Source organism: Acipenser ruthenus, chromosome 7 (genome assembly GCF_902713425.1).
Source record: "Acipenser ruthenus chromosome 7, fAciRut3.2 maternal haplotype, whole genome shotgun sequence".
NCBI lineage: Eukaryota > Metazoa > Chordata > Actinopteri > Acipenseriformes > Acipenseridae > Acipenser > Acipenser ruthenus.
The window spans coordinates 69,744,364-69,765,605 of NC_081195.1; the positions used below are offsets into that span (position 1 = coordinate 69,744,364).

General features: G+C 49.4%; 1 protein-coding gene across 5 annotated transcripts in view; it reads right to left on the reverse strand.

Moving 5' to 3' along the window:
- The window catches only part of LOC117414719 (SRSF protein kinase 2-like), a 96,560-nt gene that overhangs the window by 64,066 nt on the left and 11,252 nt on the right, over positions 1-21,242 (reverse strand). The window contains exon 1 of one of the 5 annotated variants that reach the window (XM_059027786.1): positions 3,839-4,152. The exons of the other annotated variants lie outside the window; for them this stretch is intronic. Within the exon in view, the coding sequence (XP_058883769.1) occupies positions 3,839-3,906 (68 nt within the window). The 5' untranslated portion in view covers positions 3,907-4,152. Of the gene's footprint in view, positions 1-3,838; positions 4,153-21,242 lie in introns of those variants that run through there. 5 annotated transcript variants of the gene reach the window in all.

Here is a 21,242-nt window from a genome sequence, read left to right on the forward strand (position 1 = left end):
GTTTAAAAGGCATGTCGTATGCAGACAGGCTAAAAGAATTGAATCTATTCAGTCTTGAACAACAAAGACTATGCGGCGATCTGATTCAAGCATTCAAAATCCTAAAAGGTATAGACAATGTCGACCCAGGGGACTACTTTGACCTGAAAAAAGAAACAAGGACCAGGGGTCATAAATGACGATTAGATAAAGGGGCATTCAGAACAGAAAATAGGAGGCACTTTTTTACACAGAGAATTGCGAGGGTCTGGAACCAACTCCCCAGTAATGTTGTTGAAGCTGACACCCTGGGATCCTTCAAGAAGCTGCTTGATGAGATTCTGGGATCAATAAGCTACTAACAACCAAACGAGCAAGATGGGCTGAATGGCCTCCTCTCGTTTGTAAACTTTCTTATGTTCTTAATGAACCGGAGAGGACTCAGCCCACAATGCAGAAACAGTTACATGGAAAACATGAAGTCTGGATAAACGATGAGAGGACAGATTACACCAAACCAGCCACTTTATATGATGGGCTATGTGTATTCCTGTCTACAAGGCACATAGAAAGACAAATCACATCTTCCTGCTACAGTTTCATTATTTATTGTTCTATCCATCTATAACAGAAAAGCACTGTGCAATAAAAAGCTGAACAGCCAGTCTGTCTGCAGGAACAAGCAACTGGATCCAAACCAGTGGCAGACTCTGTGTGCTTTGCAGGCTCGGGCCAGTGACCCGGCGGTCAGACGGGGAGTTCCTCACAGGAGGAGCTGAAGGAGCACTGCACTAGCTGGCCATTAGTATAACCAGCTCTCACTGCAGAGCCATGAAACAACAAGGCAGCGAGAGAGGAGGAAACGGCAGAGCAATCCCAGCAGCCTGGGACTCTGAACACTGTTCTGGATGAGCCTCCAGTGACCAGGCTGGCTGGAAGATAATTCACACCCTGCTAACATGAAGACACGCTGCACCGACACAGCAGACGCTGCTTCACTTGGGATCTGGGGTGCCAGCAACACCTCCAATTCAACACAGAAGTGGTGCAATAATCTCCTGGAGAAGTCATTACTGAGCTAGGCACAGCAGCGCTGGGTGTGAATTGAAGCAGTAGCTGTGGGGCACACCTCTGGGATGACAGATGGAGTTCTTAAATAGTTCCTGTATCAAACCAGAGTGTTTATTGTATTGCCATGCTTACATGTATCTCAGTGCTTTTTTACTTGTTCAAGCCTGTGCCTTGTGCTCCTCATCAGTCTGTGGAGGGATCTTACTGTTTAATGCAGCCCCACAGCAGGGAGCCCAATCCACAGGAGCTGGGATGAGGGAGAAGAAGAATGTGTTCATTAAAAGACTTCGGGAGAGGTTCAGCAGACAATTTCACTGCCAAGTAAAGCTTGTCCTAGTTTCACTGGAACTTTTCCTGGCTTTAAAGACTCATGTTGAAGGGGTCTCCTTGTAACTGCATGTGCAGATCTGCGATATTATTATTATTATTATTATTATTTATTTCTTAGCATACACCCTTATCCAGGGCGACTTACAATTGTTACAAGATATCACATTATTTTTACATACAATTACCCAATTATACAGTTGGGTTTTTACTGGAGCAATCTAGGTAAAGTACCTTGCTCAAGGGTACAACAGCAGTGTCCTCCACTGGGGATTGAACCCATGACCCGGTCAAGAGTCCAGAGCCCTAACCACTAGTCCACACTGCTGCCACATTATGGCTTGTGTCATGCAATTCTACAATATAAACTACACATTCAGTACAGTACAGTATAGAGAACTCAGTACTGTGGATCTGAGAGGCAGCACATTCAATACAGTACAGTATAGAGAACTCAGTACTGTGGATCTGAGAGCCAGCACATTCAATACAGTACAGTATAGAGAACTCAGTACTGTGGTTCTGAGAGCCAGCACATTCAATACAGTACAGTATAGAGAACTCAGTACTGTGGATCTGAGGGCCAGCACATTCAATACAGTACAGTATAGAGAACTCAGTACTGTGGATCTGAGAGCCAGCACATTCAATACAGTACAGTATAGAGAACTCAGTACTGTGGATCTGAGAGCCAGCACATTCAATACAGTACAGTATAGAGAACTCAGTACTGTGGATCTGAGAGCCAGCACATTCAATACAGTACAGTATAGAGAACTCAGTACTGTGGATCTGAGAGCCAGCACATTCAATACAGTACAGTATAGAGAACTCAGTACTGTGGATCTGAGAGCCAGCACATTCAATAAAGTACCGTATAGAGAACTCAGTACTGTCCCAGCTCAGGAACCTGTGATGTAACTTCCAGAACAAACTCAAGGGCCAGATAATGGCCCCTCTTGCAAGCAGGTTTCCCGCACCATGCCTAATCGATTCATGCAGCCAGAATCAATCTCACAATGCCCTCGAGTTGTGGTGTGTGTTCTAAACTGCAGGGATACGGCTACTGCAATGTTGTGGGAGGAGGTCGCTTCTGCACGCCGTGGATTCAATGAGAGGACGGTCCTGGAAGGGGCTGCAGCTACAATACCCCAAACCTGGATTTCTTTTTTGTGGACTACCAATGGTAAAATAATTCATATATTGAACCGCTGTGTTCCAGGAGTGTTCTGCTGAACTAATTAAACAACATAAATAAAACAATCAGATGACTTGCACACAGACGCCTCCTCTTTTACTGCTGCCAGCACAGCAAACTGGAGATTAAAACAGCACAAGACAAGACTCAGGAGATATTATTCAGAGACGGAAAGCATCCCAGGACACTGCAAACAGCGAGCATCCCACCTCCGGACCTGCCTTTGCCACCACGGTGCTTCACTCATTATTGCTTACAGGGAGTGCAGACCCCAGACGCGCACAGCACAGCCCCACAAGCATTGCATAACCAGAACACAAGAACAGTCGATCTCCTGACTGCAGAGGCACGGTCCAGTACAGCACAGCACAGACCCACAAGCATTGCATAACCAGAACACAAGAACAGTCAATCTCCTGACTGCAGAGGCACAGTCCAGTACAGCACAGCACAGCCCCATAAGCATTGCATAACCAGAACACAAGAACAGTCGATCTCCTGACTGCAGAGGCACAGTCCAGTACAGCACAGCACAGACCCACAAGCATTGCATAACCAGAACACAAGAACAGTCAATCTCCTGACTGCAGAGGCACAGTCCAGTACAGCACAGCACAGACCCACAAGCATTGCATAACCAGAACACAAGAACAGTCAATCTCCTGACTGCAGAGGCACAGTCCAGTACAGCACAGCACAGACCCACAAGCATTGCATAACCAGAACACAAGAACAGCCTGCCTCCTGACTGCAGAGGCACGGTCCAGTACAGCACAGCATAACCAGAACACAAGAACAGCCTGCCTCCTGACTGCAGAGGCACGGTCCAGTACAGCACAGCACAGACCCACAAGCATTGCATAACCAGAACACAAGAACAGCCGGTCTCCTGACTGCAGAGGCACAGTCCAGTACAGCACAGCACAGACCCACAAGCATTGCATAACCAGAACACAAGAACAGTCGATCTCCTGACTGCAGAGACACAGTCCAGTACAGCACAGCACAGTACAGCACAGCACAGCACAGCACAGCACAGCACAGACCCACAAGCATTGCATAACCAGAACACAAGAACAGCCTGCCTCCTGACTGCAGAGGCACAGTCCAGTACAGCACAGCACAGACCCACAAGCATTGCATAACCAGAACACAAGAACAGCCTGCCTCCTGACTGCAGAGGCACAGTCCAGTACAGCACAGCACAGCACAGCACAGACCCACAAGCATTGCAGAACACACAGCCTGCCTCCCTGGACTCACCTGGCTGAGTGGAAGACGAACGGAGTCAGGAGTTGGGTGGCCAGTCTGCAGAGCCGGCTGAATGCCATGTGTGTGCCAGTGCTGCTGTCCACTGTCGCTGCCCGCTGGCAGCCTGGCAGAGAAGCAGTGTGGAGAAGAGTGTGTGGCGTCCTAGAAAGTAGCCTTGTACACCTCCCTCTCCAGCTGACACACAGAGACAGGTTTACACACTGCAAACACAGGCTGCAGCAAGCTCCATCAATACAGCACAGTGCAGCACAGAACACAAGAGACAGGGCGCTTTGTTTATCTTCAGAGAAACAGAGAGAAACCACAGCACTACTGCTGCTGCAGAGATTCAAAGCCCAGTAAGAGAGAGAAAAACAGAGAGAGAGAGATGTAGAGCAGGAGAGGGAGTCAGAGAGCTATGATAGGGAGGGATTGAAATATCTACCAGCCTGCTTCAGCCATTCAGAAGTAACTCAGTCTCTGGAGACAAGGCCAGTGTGCAACAACACAACTACACTTCTTCAGCATCTTTCCTGTGCATTGGACATTTTCTATTATTAGTTCTTTTTTTTTTATTGAAGTAAACAATTAGGGCTTCATCTGTGGGAGTATCTCTTCTCAAAACCTGCACTTGTCATTCACACACACTGACACTGCTATTATGTGTAACAGCAGACAGTGCTGAAGCAGTCATGGACACAGAAATCAAATCAGGAGCAGACAGTGTGACTGTACAGAAAGGAGCGAGGTGTGCCTATCTGAGTTTCTGGAGACTAACAAGAACAGGGACATCAGGACAGGGGGCATGAATAAGAGACCTGGTTTCACCTTTCACCTCCCAACACTCAACAGGACGCTGCGTTCCTCCTCTCTGAACAGCACACACAGGACGCCGCGTTCCTCCTCTCTGAACAGCACACAGGATGCTGCGTTCCTCCTCTCTGAACAGCACACAGGACGCTGCGTTCCTCCTCTCTGAACAGCACACACAGGACGCTGCGTTCCTCCTCTCTGAACAGCACACAGGACGCCGCGTTCCTCCTCTCTGAACGGCGCACAGGAAGCCGCGTTCCTCCTCTCTGAACAGCACACACAGGACGCTGCGTTCCTCCTCTCTGAACGGCGCACAGGACGCTGCGTTCCTCCTCTCTGAACAGCACACACAGGACGCTGCGTTCCTCCTCTCTGAACAGCACACAGGACGCTGCGTTCCTCCTCTCTGAACAGCACACACAGGATGCCGTGTTCCTCCTCTCTGAACAGCACACAGGACGCTGCGTTCCTCCTCTCTGAACAGCACACACAGGACGCTGCGTTCCTCCTCTCTGAACAGCACACAGGACGCTGCGTTCCTCCTCTCTGAACAGCACACACAGGACGCCGCGTTCCTCCTCTCTGAACAGCACACACAGGACGCTGCGTTCCTCCTCTCTGAACAGCACACAGGACGCCGCGTTCCTCCTCTCTGAACAGCACACACAGGACGCCGTGTTCCTCCTCTCTGAACAGCACACAGGACGCCGCGTTCCTCCTCTCTGAACAGCACACACGCTAAACCGTTTCTCCTGGATGTTATAGATGAAGTGAGGCACCTGGGCTCAATTCCAGTTCCAAATCTGCGGCGCAGTCATTGGAATGCTACCATATCATTGATCGACTGCCGTTCAGTTCCGCCCCTTTCCAAGCTGAATCATTCGCAGTTCCATGCTGTGTTTCACACCGAGCGATCGCTATTCTGTATCTTCAGTGACCCCGCCACTGGTTTGAATAATTGAAGTTCTAGAGTGTGTTTCTGTATTTGCACGTGTGATTATTGCTTGGTTATTCAGAATAAATTGAGGATACATGTTAACGTGGGGAGGTGTTTACACTACTCTAGTGTAATTGTAATTAGAATTGTAATTACGCTGCTGTAATTGTAATTGAACAGAACAGCATTGGAATGGTAATTTCAGGACACCACGCTGCTGTAATTGTAATTGTAATAATAATTGACCCCAGGTCTGGTACTGAGTCAGTGCAAGTGCAGTCGCATTCCAACACAAATCAAACTGCAGGCTGGTTTTAAATTTCCTAATTCAATTCAATCCTCCCTAAGAACACAATGTTAGAGGCCAGCGGATTCATCCTGGATAATGAGCTGCTGCATCATCTTCTCGAAGGATTCGTTTGTTATCATTTTCTTCACAGTCAGTATTAGCTGAATACGTTTCAGGATTGCTAACACATGTTTTTTTATATTCAGCCTCCAACCATATTTCTCACTGTTGCTGGTCCAGAACCAAACAACCACAGCAAAACACTTCCCACCAGCCAGGCCTCGTGCTTCTACTGCAACAGCCCTTTCATTACAGAGCAGGAGAAGAAGCCACTTCCACATGCAAGAGAACGCAGTGCAGGGAAGCAAAGCACTCCAAACCCCCAGCGTGTACCGGGTCCGACGTGGACTGTTCTGAGGACCTCTCAGTTCTGTTGTGTCAGTGCAGTGTTCTGGGTCCGGCATGGACTGTTCTGAGGACCTCTCAGTTCTGTTGTGTCAGTGCAGTGTTCTGGGTCCTGCATGGACTGTTCTGAGGACCTCTCAGTTCTGTTGTGTCAGTGCAGTGTTCTGGGTCCTGCATGGACTGTTCTGAGGACCTCTCAGTTCTGTTGTGTCAGTGCAGTGTTCTTGGTCCGGCATGGACTGTTCTGAGGACCTCTCAGTTCTGATGTGTCAGTGCAGTGTTCTGGGTCCTGCATGGACTGTTCCGAGGACCTCTCAGTTCTGTTGTGTCAGTGCAGTGTTCTTGGTCCGGCATGGACTGTTCTGAGGACCTCTCAGTTCTGTTGTGTCAGTGCAGTGTTCTGGGTCCTGCATGGACTGTTCTGAGGACCTCTCAGTTCTGTTGTGTCAGTGCAGTGTTCTGGGTCCGGCATGGACTGTTCTGAGGACCTCTCAGTTCTGTTGTGTCAGTGCAGTGTTCTGGGTCCGGCGTGGACTGTTCTGAGGACCTCTCAGTTCTGTTGTGTCAGTGCAGTGTTCTGGGTCCTGCATGGACTGTTCCGAGGACCTCTCACTTCTGTTGTGTCAGTGCAGTGTTCTGGATCCTGCATGGACTGTTCCGAGGACCTCTCAGTTCTGTTGTGTCAGTGCAGTGTTCTGGGTCCTGCATGGACTGTTCTGAGGACCTCTCAGTTCTGTTGTGTCAGTGCAGTACAGTGTTCTGGGTCCTGCATTGATCTTTGTGTCCAAGTCATCACAGCGGCCTGCACTCCAGGTGTGCAGAGAGTACTGCATCACCGACTGCTCTGCAAACTCATTTAACCGATTCAACTGAGAACTGCAACCTGCAAGTCTCTGTGATGGCAGCCAACTTCCTGCAGTAAAATGTGACAGATTTGAACTACCAAGCTGTATGTAATATAAAAACAATGTGATATACAAGTACACAGCCACCAGGAAAAAGGGAAGCAGCTTTGCTCTCTATTAAAGTAACTATTCCCATGATGAGGATGACCAGTCCTGTACCAACCCCAGTAAAAGGGTTTTATGTTTCATTGTCAAGCCAGCCAAAGATAGCCGGGACTGCCCAAAGCAAACCAGCGAGAGCACAGGAAGCAAAGCATCTCCCTCAAAAGTAATTACATGTGATAAGGTGAGCAGCCGAGCCCCAGCGTTTACAGGGCAGCATTAATATGTACGTCTTGGAACAGTATTAAAATAAACAGGCCCATGGAACCGGAAGCAACATGTCGGAAACACCATGGAGTCTCGGCCACAAAAATCCTTGGCAGTTGTGAGGATCTGTGCTTCCAAATCCAGGAATGATCCCACAAAAATGCAGGGAGCGGCAGTAATCCCGGCAACATGCAGGGCGTGGGGACCGGCCGTGTTCAGACACTCATTTAAAAGGGCTGTGCTCTACATGTATGCCATCAATGGATGCGTCATGTATTAATCATGCATTAATAATGATGATGATTCGGTTTCATACACGCCTGTACATACAAGCCTGGAGGGGTTTGTTAAACGCCAGCATCCTTGAGTTCGAGGAGGAGCGGTTTCTCCACAGCAGCAGCAGCAGCCCCTGTCTATGTATAAGCCAGTGAGATGCCACATCTAGTCCCCTGCCTGTCAGCTTTTAGTGCAAGCTGGCAAAAATACAGGGAACAGCGTGCAACAAAACCCAACACAACAAATGACATTACAGCTCCAAACCGTTCCCTCCGCCTGTTTAAAGCACACAGTGCCTCCTAACAGCTGCGCAGGGAGCTACACATTGACTGAGTGATCAGCAGTTATTATTCTGCTCCGACAATGAAATGAGCCCATGAGGCATGTTTGTTAAAGCGCTGTAGCGAGTGCTGGCAAGGCACACTGTGCAATCCTGAACAAGCGGAGTGGAGGACTATGGACAGGTATGGTGGGACTCACAATACTCTCAATCCAAACTCAAAGAAACCCTCTCACTCCAAACTGAGAAGCCCTCTCAATCCAAACTCAGAGAAGCCCTCTCAATCCAAACTCAAAACCTCTCAATCCAAACTCGGAGAAGCCTTCTCAATCCAAATTCAAAGAAACACTCAATCCAAACTCAGAGAAGCCCTCTCAATCCAAACTCAAAACCTCTCAATCCAAACTCGGAAAAGCCTTCTCAATCCAAATTCAAAGAAGCCCTCTCAATCCAAACTCGGAGAAGCTCTCTCAATCCAAACTCAAACCCTCTCAATCCAAACTCAAAAGAAGCCCTCTCAATCCAAACTCAGAGAAGCACTCTCAATCCAAACTCAAACCCTCTCAATCCAAACTCAAAAGAAGCCAGAGTTGTGGGTTAACTCTGGTTTCTGTGATGGTGTGTGGGTTAACTCTGGTTTCTGTGATGGTGTGTGGGTTAACTCTAGTTTCTGTGTTGGTGTGTGGGTTAACTCTGGTTTCTGTGATGGTGTGTTGGTTAACTCTGGTTTCTGTGATGGTGTGTGGGTTAACTCTGGTTTCTGTGATGGTGTGTGGGTTAACTCTGGTTTCTGTGTGGGTGTGTGGGTTAACTCTGGTTTCTGTGTGGGTGTGTGGGTTAACTCTGGTTTCTGTGTTGGTGTGTGGGTTAACTCTGGTTTCTGTGTTGGTGTGTGGGTTAACTCTGGTTTCTGTGTTGGTGTGTTGGTTAACTCTGGTTTCTGTGTGGGTGTGTGGGTTAACTCTGGTTTCTGTGTTGGTGTGTGGGTTAACTCTGGTTTCTGTGTTGGTGTTGGTTAACTCTGGTTTCTGTGTTGGTGTGTTGGTTAACTCTGGTTTCTGTGTTGGTGTGTGGGTTAACTCTGGTTTCTGTGTTGGTGTGTGGGTTAACTCTGGTTTCTGTGTGGGTGTTGGTTAACTCTGGTTTCTGTGTTGGTGTGTGGGTTAACTCTGGTTTCTGTGTTGGTGTTGGTTAACTCTGGTTTCTGTGATGGTGTGTTGGTTAACTCTGGTTTCTGTGATGGTGTGTGGGTTAACTCTGGTTTCTGTGTTGGTGTGTGGGTTAACTCTGGTTTCTGTGTTGGTGTTGGTTAACTCTGGTTTCTGTGATGGTGTGTTGGTTAACTCTGGTTTCTGTGATGGTGTGTGGGTTAACTCTGGTTTCTGTGTTGGTGTGTGGGTTAACTCTGGTTTCTGTGTGGGTTAACTCTGCTTTCTGTGTTGGTGTGTGGGTTAACTCTGGTTTCTGTGATGGTGTGTGGGTTAACTCTGGTTTCTGTGTTGGTGTGTTGGTTAACTCTGGTTTCTGTGTTGGTGTGTTGGTTAACTCTGGTTTCTGTGTTGGTGTTGGTTAACTCTGGTTTCTGTGATGGTGTGTTGGTTAACTCTGGTTTCTGTGTTGGTGTGTTGGTTAACTCTGGTTTCTGTGTTGGTGTTGGTTAACTCTGGTTTCTGTGTGGGTGTGTGGGTTAACTCTGGTTTCTGTGTTGGTGTGTGGGTTAACTCTGGTTTCTGTGTTGGTGTGGGTTAACTCTGGTTTCTGTGTGGGCTAACTCTGCTGTGAATCTGAAGCTAGTCCGAGCTGAATAAACACTGTAACCTACTTGTCAGCAGCAGATTCCAGAACAAGGCTGAACTTTAAACAACTCGCCGCTCCACAAGAAGAGCTCAGCTACATGTTGCCTGGCAACCCCAGTCCCAACAGGCTTCCACTTGGCAGGGCTCTGAATAGCAGGTCTCCTGATTGGCTGGAACAGAAAGAAAATGTGCTCCCCCTGGTGTCGGACTGAAGCCCTTGCAAGCATATCAAATATACACGAAGCTCTGAGAAAGATTCAGCAAGTATGGTGTTTAAGTAAAACTGAAAACAGCTCTAAGGAATCAAAGCAGAGCTGAGCAGGCAGAGTGGTACATTAATAACGTTTCACTGAATAAAACTGTAAATTCAAAGCAATTTGGTTTTTTTTCTTGCACTGTATAAGACTGAACTGCTAAATGCATAAACCTGCCTGGCAGTATATGTGTGTGTGTGTAAATGAAGCTGTGGGTACCAAGGCTGGGAAGCAGCGAGAAATGCAATGCATGTGGATCAGGGCAGAGAGAAGGTCTGTGTGTGTGTGTTTGTGACAGGATGCAAGCGCCTCCAGTCTCCCTAAAACTCCAGACAGAGAAGGAGGAAAGATGCTCAACTGGCGCGAGCTGCCCTGCTTTTCAGAGTAACCCCCCGTCCCTGTTCCGCTCTCACAGGGAGGAGCAGGAGCCTCGTTCCCTTCGTGAATCAGCTGCCCTGCTTTTCAGAGTAACCCCCCGTCCCTGTTCCGCTCTCACAGGGAGGAGCAGGAGCCTCGTTCCCTTCGTGAATCAGCTGCCCTGCTTTTCAGAGTAACCCCCCCCCCCCCTCCCTGTTCCGCTCTCACAGGGAGGAGCAGGAGCCTCGTTCCCTTCATGAATCAGCTGCCCTGCTTTTCAGAGTAACCCCCCCCCCCCCCTCCCTGTTCCGCTCTCACAGGGAGGAGCAGGAGCCTCGTTCCCTTCGTGAATCAGCCGACCTGCTTTTCAGAGTAACCCCTCCTCCCTGTTCCGCTCTCACAGGGAGGAGCAGGAGCCTCGTTCCCTTCGTGAATCAGCTGCCCTGCTTTTCAGAGTAACCCCCCGTCCCTGTTCCGCTCTCACAGGGAGGAGCAGGAGCCTCGTTCCCTTCGTGAATCAGCTGCCCTGCTTTTCAGAGTAACCCCCCGTCCCTGTTCCGCTCTCACAGGGAGGAGCAGGAGCCTCGTTCCCTTCATGAATCAGCTGCCCTGCTTTTCAGAGTAACCCCCCCTCCCTGTTCCGCTCTCACAGGGAGGAGCAGGAGCCTCGTTCCCTTCGTGAATCAGCTGCCCTGCTTTTCAGAGTAACCCCCCGTCCCTGTTCCGCTCTCACAGGGAGGAGCAGGAGCCTCGTTCCCTTCGTGAATCAGCTGCCCTGCTTTTCAGAGTAACCCCCCGTCCCTGTTCCGCTCTCACAGGGAGGAGCAGGAGCCTCGTTCCCTTCATGAATCAGCTGCCCTGCTTTTCAGAGTAACCCCCCCCCCCTCCCTGTTCCGCTCTCACAGGGAGGAGCAGGAGCCTCGTTCCCTTCGTGAATCAGCTGCCCTGCTTTTCAGAGTAACCCCCCGTCCCTGTTCCGCTCTCACAGGGAGGAGCAGGAGCCTCGTTCCCTTCATGAATCAGCCGCCCTGCTTTTCAGAGTAACCCCCCCTCCCTGTTCCGCTCTCACAGGGAGGAGCAGGAGCCTCGTTCCCTTCGTGAATCAGCCGACCTGCTTTTCAGAGTAACCCCTCCTCCCTGTTCCGCTCTCACAGGGAGGAGCAGGAGCCTCGTTCCCTTCGTGAATCAGCTGCCCTGCTTTTCAGAGTAACCCCCCGTCCCTGTTCCGCTCTCACAGGGAGGAGCAGGAGCCTCGTTCCCTTCATGAATCAGCTGCCCTGCTTTTCAGAGTAACCCCCCCTCCCTGTTCCGCTCTCACAGGGAGGAGCAGGAGCCTCGTTCCCTTCGTGAATCAGCTGCCCTGCTTTTCAGAGTAACCCCCCGTCCCTGTTCCGCTCTCGCAGGGAGGAGCAGGAGCCTCGTTCCCTTCATGAATCAGCTGCCCTGCTTTTCAGAGTAACCCCCTGTCCCTGTTCCGCTCTCACAGGGAGGAGCAGGAGCCTCGTTCCCTTCGTGAATCAGCTGCCCTGCTTTTCAGAGTAACCCCCCCTCCCGTTTCCGCTCTCACAGGGAGGAGCAGGAGCCTCGTTCCCTTCATGAATCAGCTGCCCTGCTTTTCAGAGTAACCCCCCGTCCCTGTTCCGCTCTCACAGGGAGGAGCAGGAGCCTCGTTCCCTTCGTGAATCAGCTGCCCTGCTTTTCAGAGTAACCCCCTGTCCCTGTTCCGCTCTCACAGGGAGGAGCAGGAGCCTCGTTCCCTTCGTGAATCAGCTGCCCTGCTTTTCAGAGTAACCCCCCGTCCCTGTTCCGCTCTCACAGGGAGGAGCAGGAGCCTCGTTCCCTTCATGAATCAGCTGCCCTGCTTTTCAGAGTAACCCCCTGTCCCTGTTCCGCTCTCACAGGGAGGAGCAGGAGCCTCGTTCCCTTCGTGAATCAGCTGCCCTGCTTTTCAGAGTAACCCCCCCTCCCTGTTCCTGTTCCTGCACGTTTCATTCCTGCTGCGGCTGCCACGGGACCTCCCTCGAAACAAGACGCTGCCCCCAAAACATGCAATAGTGTGACTTGATTAACGAGGGTCAGCAGACTCCCGTCCACCCTTCTGAACCCTTGTGACGCAGTGGTGCTCAGGGGATTGCTATGGTGGGGAGCGGTCTTGTCCTTGAAGCTGATGCCCTTTCCCAGCCTGTGCCCTGCTGCCCTGGGAGCAGGCTGCACAGAGAGCCGCTCCGGCCACACCTCCCTCCACGATGATACAACACGGGAGATCTGCACTCATTACCACACTCCTGCATTTCCAAGAGATAAAACCACATCCCATCAACCCAGAGCAGTGATCTGGGTGTCCAGCAGCCACACCCAAACCCAGCCATGGAAACGTGAAGCGCTGCCAGGTGGGGTGATGTCATCGCTGGATTCTAGACTGGCTCAGCTCCGAGGCCCTGCGGACAGACAGGCACACTGGCTCTCACGTGTGTCTCAAACCTGAACCTGCTTCAGCTGTCGGCTGGATTTTAACTACTGACCAGTGACAAGCCTACCTTCTTTTAAGCTAAATACGAGTTAGTGTTCTGTGTTGCATGCCACCTCATGCCCTCTGTGTTACTATTTCAATATCTGCTTTTGGTTTTCCTGATTGTGCTGAAGCTCTTAAAACGCTCCAGCTATGATGCGCCTGTTCTCTATGGAATCAAGCGCCCTCTTCAGACAGAAAATGAGAATACAATATGAAGAGCAATGAGACCCTACAGAACCAGCATGCCTCTACACAGCAGCTTACCAGCAATGCTTCAGGTAAATGCACCCTACTGTGCAAGAGAACACACAAGCAATCTCTGTGTGTTAAAATACAGAGCAGTTTTAACATTGGATTTTAAAACCTGGAGGCAGCATTGCTCTTTTCTTGTGCTGTTCAAATAGCCCCTTTACTCTGTATTATATCTGTGTTTATATTGATTGTAATTACATGAAGCATAGAAAAACGTTTACATTCTTCCTGTAAGATGCATTACTAAAGCCAGCAAACCTCTTTATTGTGATTGGTGCTTTCACTGAGCTGGGCTATTACACGAAGCCAGACTGTGCACTGAATTCATTTTAAAACAGATAAATAATTTAATTTGATCCTCTGCTGATATACATCAACGCTTACAAAAGCATGGCAGGCAGAGCACTGAACAGAAAAAAAGACCTCATAGTTTGTAATGGTGTCCCTGGGGGATTACACAGGCAGCCACTCATCACACATGCAGATGAAGATAATCGAATGAAACACTAAAGACCAGCCTAATCAATACAAGTGGAACAATACCAGACCCTCTATAAACCTCCTCTCTGATTCCCCTAGTCTCAGTTTACCAGCCCCTCTATAAACCTCCTCTCTGATTCCCCTAGTCTCAGCTTACCAGCCCCTCTATAAACCTCCTCTCTGATTCCCCTAGTCTCAGTTTACCAGCCCCTCTATAAACCTCCTCTCCGATTCCCCTAGTCTCAGTTTACCAGACCCTCTATAAACCTCCTCTCTGATTCCCCTAGTCTCAGCTTACCAGACCCTCTATAAACCTCCTCTCTGATTCCCCCAGCTGAGCAGTCTGCCCTGGGACTCTCTTGCTTATCTGGCAAAACATTTATAAATAAATAAAGTTATAAACCCGTCCATCAGGCTGCCGTCTCCCAGCACTCCATGCCTGCGTTTACCATGCACAGCCGTCCCCTGCCACGCCTCTGCGTTCTCAATGGAAGCTCTTTTAACAGCAGCATGCTGTGCGTCCTCGAAACTAAACAATGAAACCCACTGACTGACCGGAGGGAACGGCTCGCGGTTTGTTTTCTGGTTCTGCCTGCAAATGAATTCAATTTTTTTGTTGGCTGGGAGTTTTCATGTCCTGAACGGGACTGTGTTCGTGGGACACGGCCTGATAGAAACGCTGACGAGGCCCCAGTGGAATCCACGGCGGCCGTGGCAGTCTGTGTGAATGACTGCAGGGTCGTAGTGTTTGTAAACTGGAGTCATGGGACAGCTCGTGGGCTTCAGCTCTGCACAGCTACAGTACAGGAAGCTGCTGGTTTCAGGGTTGTGTTGCTGACAATTAAAACCAGACTGTTGCACCAAATCAGCTTCTACAGCACAGAGCAGCAATCTGGCAAGCATAACGTTATACTGCCATTATCACCTTTCTGGAAAGCATTCAAATAATGCATGAATCCCAGAATTAAATCTGTTTTTAGATGGTGAGCTCACTCAGCTTTACAGCAGAGTCCCAATACACAGCGGAGAGCAGAGCTCACGAGACAAAGCTGAGGGTTCAGATCCCAGCGAGACTCACACAGCAGAGCTGGCATGACGCGGGACTGGGTTCAGATCCCAGCGAGACTCACACACAGCAGAGCTGGCATGACGCGGGACTGGGTTCAGATCCCAGCGAGACTCGCACACAGCAGAGCTGGCATAACGTGGGACTCGGTTCAGATCCCAGCGAGACTCACACACAGCAGAGCTGGCATAACGTGGGACTGGGTTCAGATCCCAGCGAGACTCACACACAGCAGAGCTGGCATGACGTGGGACTGGGTTCAGATCCCAGCGAGACTCACACACAGCAGAGCTGGCATGACGCGGGACTGGGTTCAGATCCCAGCGAGACTCGCACACAGCAGAGCTGGCATAACGTGGGACTCGGTTCAGATCCCAGCGAGACTCACACACAGCAGAGCTGGCATAACGTGGGACTGGGTTCAGATCCCAGCGAGACTCACACACAGCAGAGCTGGCATGACGTGGGACTGGGTTCAGATCCCAGCGAGACTCACACACAGCAGAGCTGGCATGACGCGGGACTGGGTTCAGGGAACCCGGGTCACACTAACAGCCAGCCCTGCACTCAGTTACAGTTGGAACTGCACACTTCAGAATGAATTGCAGCTCCAATGTCATTGTAGCTGAACCTGGCAGCCCTGCGTAATAGGCACTGTAATAACACTATAGAACTGATCAAGTACAGTTCAGTTACACATTCATTTGTCATTCGATCATTATTCTTGCATTCACAACCACTTTTGGTGACCCCATTTATTTGAAAGCTCTCTACTAAGTGTGTGTGTATTTGTACCTGTGATGATTGCTGCTTATCCAGAATAAAGAGAGTGAGCATGTTAATGTGTGGAGCTGTTCATGTTTTTTTTAATTGTAATTTGAATTGCAATTGCTGCAGCACAATTGTAAATGTAATTGTAACGGATGTCGTCTCAGAGGTGAAAGCTCAGAGATATTCAAGACAAACGCTTCTCTGCAGACTGGCCTTGGAACATGCCCCAAGCTCTGATGCACAGTGCAATACTGCAGCATCCACTAGGTGTCGCACAAGTGCGGAGGGAAGAGCATTCCAGTGAAATGAATAAACCACGCCTCCTACTGTCTGGAGAACAGCACCTCAAACAGGGGTCAACGTTTGGTGAAATTATAAGCTATTTAAAAGATTCAGAATTGTTATTTTCATCCCAGAATTTGGAGCATGAAACACATATCAGACAGTTCCCAGTTTAGTAAATAAGAGTGCCTGCTTTTATCCTTTTCATGTTAAAATAATTGTGGCTTTCTCTTGTGACTCAAACAAACACTGCACTTTAAAATAGGCTTGTTACTAAAAATAATACTGAAAAGAATCCTTGAATTGTTAATCATCAGGGCTGAAGCAGTTCACTAACCAGCAACAGCAAACAAGACATACCTGTATAGTACAGAGCTCAGGTTTCACTTTTCAAATAAAAGAGCCCAAGAACTAGTGAAAGAACACAGAACCTCCACATTCCTCTGTGGAGCCTGCAAGCATACAAACAATCAAGCAGGGTGTGGATCCAAGCACAAAGCAACAGGACGGAGGTGAAAAACTAAAAGTGGCAAATGAGAGAGTGCAATGGCTGTGTCCTTCCCTCCGAGAGCCGGCACAGGCAGCTGCAGATCAGAGAGCCAGTGCAGCGCTGTGCAAGGCTGGCCAGGATCGGACCTGTGGCAATTACAATAGTGAGAGAGAGGAGAGAGAGATAGCTGCAGATCACAGAGACAGTGCAGCGCTGTGCAAGGCTGGCCAGGATCGGACCTGGGGCAATTACAATAGAGTGAGAGAGAGAGAAAGAGCTGCAGATCAGAGAGCCAGTGCAGCGCTGTGCAAGGCTGGCCAGGATCGGACCTGGGGCAATTACAATAGTGAGAGAGAGATGAGAGAGATAGCTGCAGATCACAGAGACAGTGCAACGGTGTGCAAGGCTGGCCAGGATCGGACCTGGGGCAATTACAATAGTTAGAGAGAGAGGAGAGAGAGAGAGGAGAGATAGCTGTAGATCAGAGAGCCAGTGTAACGCTGTGCAAGGCTGTCCAGGATCGGACCTGGGGCAATTACAATAGTGAGAGAGAGAGAGAGAGAGAGAGAGAGAGAGAGAGAGAGAGAGAGAGGAGAGAGATAGCTGCAGATCAGAGAGCCAGTGCAGCGCTGTGCAATGCTGGCCAGGATCGGACCTGGGGCAATTACAATAGAGTGAGAGAGAGAGAAAAAGCTGCAGATCAGAGAGCCAGTGCAGCGCTGTGCAAGGCTGGCCAGGATCGGACCTGGGGCAATTACAATAGTGAGAGAGAGAGAGAGAGAGAGAGAGAGAGAGGAGAGAGATAGCTGCAGATCAGAGAGCCAGTGCAGTGCTGTGCAAGGCTGGCCAGGATCGGACCTGGGGCAATTACAATAGAGTGAGAGAGAAAAAGAAAGAGAGAGAGATCAATGTATTGCTCAGTTTATCTAGAAGATGAGAATATAACTCTCAGATGTACTGCCGGCCTCGCGATTCAGTTTTCAGGTAAACAGAAGCCAGGCACCCTTCTTTACTTGTTTTTGGTTTCACTGAAATGTATTTTCCTGTGCACTCTACAGAAAGGAATAGAGAAGCAGCTGAAACAAAACAACTGCACTCAAGCAAGATGCTTATTAGGGTATTTTTAGATCATTTAATGGAGTAAAGCGCCGTCCTCGTGAACGCATTAGGCATGTCTGATCTGCCGAGTACCCAGTCAAATTTCATACATGGATGAAATATTCATAAACACACTCTTTGGGGCTCCCAATTATTTGTTTGTGGATATAATGTAATCGTTCCACAAATCTCACGCACTGTTATTTAGGTCTCATATTCTGGGTTTTGAAAGGCAACAGCCAGATGTGTGTTTCGAGGTCCATGCCCTGATCAGTGTGCACCAGGGGGAATCCAGATGGGATGTGTTTCGAGGTCCATGTCCTGATCAGTGTGCACCAGGGGGAATCCAGATGGGATGTGTTTCGAGGTCCATGCCCTGATCAGTGTGCACCAGGGGGAATCCGGATGGGATGTGTTTCGAGGTCCATGTCCTGATCAGTGTGCACCAGGGGGAATCTGGATGGGATGTGTTTCGAGGTCCATGCCGTGATCAGTGTGCACCAGGGGGAATCCGGATGGGATGTGTTTCGAGGTCCATGCCCTGATCAGTGTGCACCAGGTGGAATCCGGATGGGATGTGTTTCGAGGTCCATGCCCTGATCAGTGTGCACCAGGTGGAATCCGGATGGGATGTGTTTCGAGGTCCATGCCCTGATCAGTGTGCACCAGGTGGAATCCGGATGGGATGTGTTTCGAGGTCCATGCCCTGATCAGTGTGCACCAGGTTGAATCCGGATGGGATGTGTTTCGAGGTCCATGCCCTGATCAGTGTGCACCAGGTGGAATCTGGATGGGATGTGTTTCGAGGTCCATGCCCTGATCAGTGTGCACCAGGGGGAATCTGGATGGGATGTTTCGAGGTCCATGCCCTGATCAGTGTGCACCAGGGGGAATCTGGATGGGATGTGTTTCGAGGTCCATGCCCTGATCAGTGTGCACCAGGGGGAATCTAGATGGGATGTGTTTCGAGGTCCATGCCCTGATCAGTGTGCACCAGGTGGAATCCAGATGGGATGTGTTTCGAGGTCCATGCCCTGATCAGTGTGCACCAGGTGGAATCTGGATGGGATGTGTTTCGAGGTCCATGCCCTGATCAGTGTGCACCAGGGGGAATCTAGATGGGATGTGTTTCGAGGTCCATGCCCTGATCAGTGTGCACCAGGGGGAATCTGGATGGGATGTGTTTCGAGGTCCATGTCCTGATCAGTGTGCACCAGGTGGAATCTGGATGGGATGTGTTTCGAGGTCCATGCCCTGATCAGTGTGCACCAGGTTGAATCCGGATGGGATGTGTTTCGAGGTCCATGCCCTGATCAGTGTGCACCAGGGGGAATCCGGATGGGATGTGTTTCGAGGTCCATGCCCTGATCAGTGTGCACCAGGTGGAATCCGGATGGGATGTGTTTCGAGGTCCATGCCCTGATCAGTGTGCACCAGGTGGAATCTGGATGGGATGTGTTTCGAGGTCCATGCCCTGATCAGTGTGCACCAGGTGGAATCTGGATGGGATGTGTTTCGAGGTCCATGCCCTGATCAGTGTGCACCAGGTGGAATCTGGATGGGAACGGCATCACTCAGGATGGTAAAGGACCCCAGAGACCGGCTTCCTACCCTGTGTCAGACAGACATTAGGGGAATCTGGCAGCTGCTATGGGAGCAGACCTCCGACACGCCCCATGTTTTGCTGCACACTGCAGATGAGACTTTATGGAGTGATCCGATTACCAATGAAGGCTTTATCAGCTGCTCCAAGCCAGTGGCTGAGTGGCACAGTTCAGTCAGAGCTGGGAGCGGCGCGGTGGATGCATGCTGGCTGGGTTAGACAGGACTCCTAGACTTCAGGAGCCAGACAGACAGCACAAAGAAGTAAAAGCATATGTACTGTACATTTTGAAGTATTTACACAACTTGGTTCCAGATCTATAACTCTTTTACACAGAAAATCCACCACTCAAAACAGAATTTTTTTTGTTCAGAAGATGCCTTCGTCAGTGTGTATCTCCCAGCGTCACTGTATAAAAACAAGGCTGCACCCTGACACCACGAGGGGCTTGCAGTGTAACTCGGGGATCTGAATTCTCCAGCTCGGAGGGCTCAGTGTGTAACGGCCAGTGTTGTGTGATACTGTGCGGTCACGGACTCTGCCCCCTGTCTGTGAGATGAGAGGAGGTTAAAAGCTCTAAAAGCACAATGCAGACGAGCCCGTTTTGCATTGCGGTTAAGACGCTCGCTTGCTGTGCGTTGGGTCACCGGTTTGCGCCCAGCCTCTGCCCCGTTACACATACAAAGAGTTTCACAATGTGCTCGCCATGGTGAAGCAAAAGATTAAAAAAAGAAAAAAAAAGGAAACGCAGCCAAATCATTTCATGATTTACGAGCATGTGGAGTAAAAATGAAGGAAGCAGTAGAGCTATTAATGGGAAATTGAAATAATAATAATAATAATAATAATAATAATAATAATAATAATAATAATAATAATAATAATCATAATAATCCTGTTGTGCTGCACGTCTGTCCTCCTTGTAACACACATATACAACACAGCCCTCACATGACTAGGAGTGACCCTGCAGATGCACTGAGCTCTGAGCTGCTTTCTCTCACAGGGCATTTCGTATTCAGCGAAGCACACTAGAGAAACAATAGCCTGCATACCATGCTCCCACTTAACCGGTTGCAAACCATGTCTTCTTGGCTTGTATATTTCTTTCCATTGATCCTCCCCCATGCTGTGTGCTTGTGTGAAATGCTCCTGGTGCTCAAGGGTGCGGGTGCTTGTGTGAAAGCAGCTCCACAGTAGAGCAGCCCTGTGGATCCTTCAAATAATACATCAATAAATACATTGTCAATTGAATTCATATACATTTAGTGATGCGATGTAAAACAGAACACACATTATTTATTTACAACCACATTTTTATGTTGTTCTAAAATAACCAAAGGCAAGTCCAGTTTCTCTTTAACCACAGAGCAAACAGACTCACCCTAAGACCTGATCCAATGTAATGTGTTCTTTAAACAGAGCAAACAGACTCACCCTAAGACCTGACCCAATGTAATGTGTTCTTTAAGCAGAGCAAACAGACTCACCCTAAGACCTGATCCAATGTAATGTGTTATTTAAGCACAGAGCAAACAGACTCACCCTAAGACCTGACCCAATGTAATGTGTTCTTTAAGCAGAGCAAACAGACTCACCCTAAGACCTGACCCAATGTAATGTGTTCTTTAAGCAGAGCAAACAGACTCACCCTAAGACCTGACCCAATGTAATGTGTTCTTTAAGCAGAGCAAACAGACTCACCCTAAGACCTGACCCAATGTAATGTGTTCTTTAAACACAGAGCAAACAGACTCACCCTAAGACCTGATCCAATGTAATGTGTTCTTTCAGCAGAGCAAACAGACTCACCCTAAGACCTGATCCAATGTAATGTGTTCTTTAAGCAGAGCAAACAGACTCACCCTAAGACCTGACCCAATGTAATGTGTTCCGCTCCAGGGCTGAACAGGCACTGGTTTCCATTCCAGCAGCAGCTCTCTCTGGAGTGGAGAGGAGCTCCTGCCGCTCTGTTCTTCTGACCTCCTTTTCTTTCCCTCCTCCTCCCCCTCCTCTGATCTCTCTATCTCTGTTCCTCTGGAATCTACCACACTCTCTCCCTCTTCCTCAGCCAAGAACCTTGGAGTCACCCTGGACCCCTGCCTCTCTTATTCCTAGCACATCTCCACTCTGGCACGCACTTGCCGATTCTTCCTGAGCAACATCCGAAGAATCCGACCCTTCCTCACCAACTATGCTACCCAGCTCCTGGTCCAGGCCTAGACTACTGCAACTCCCTCC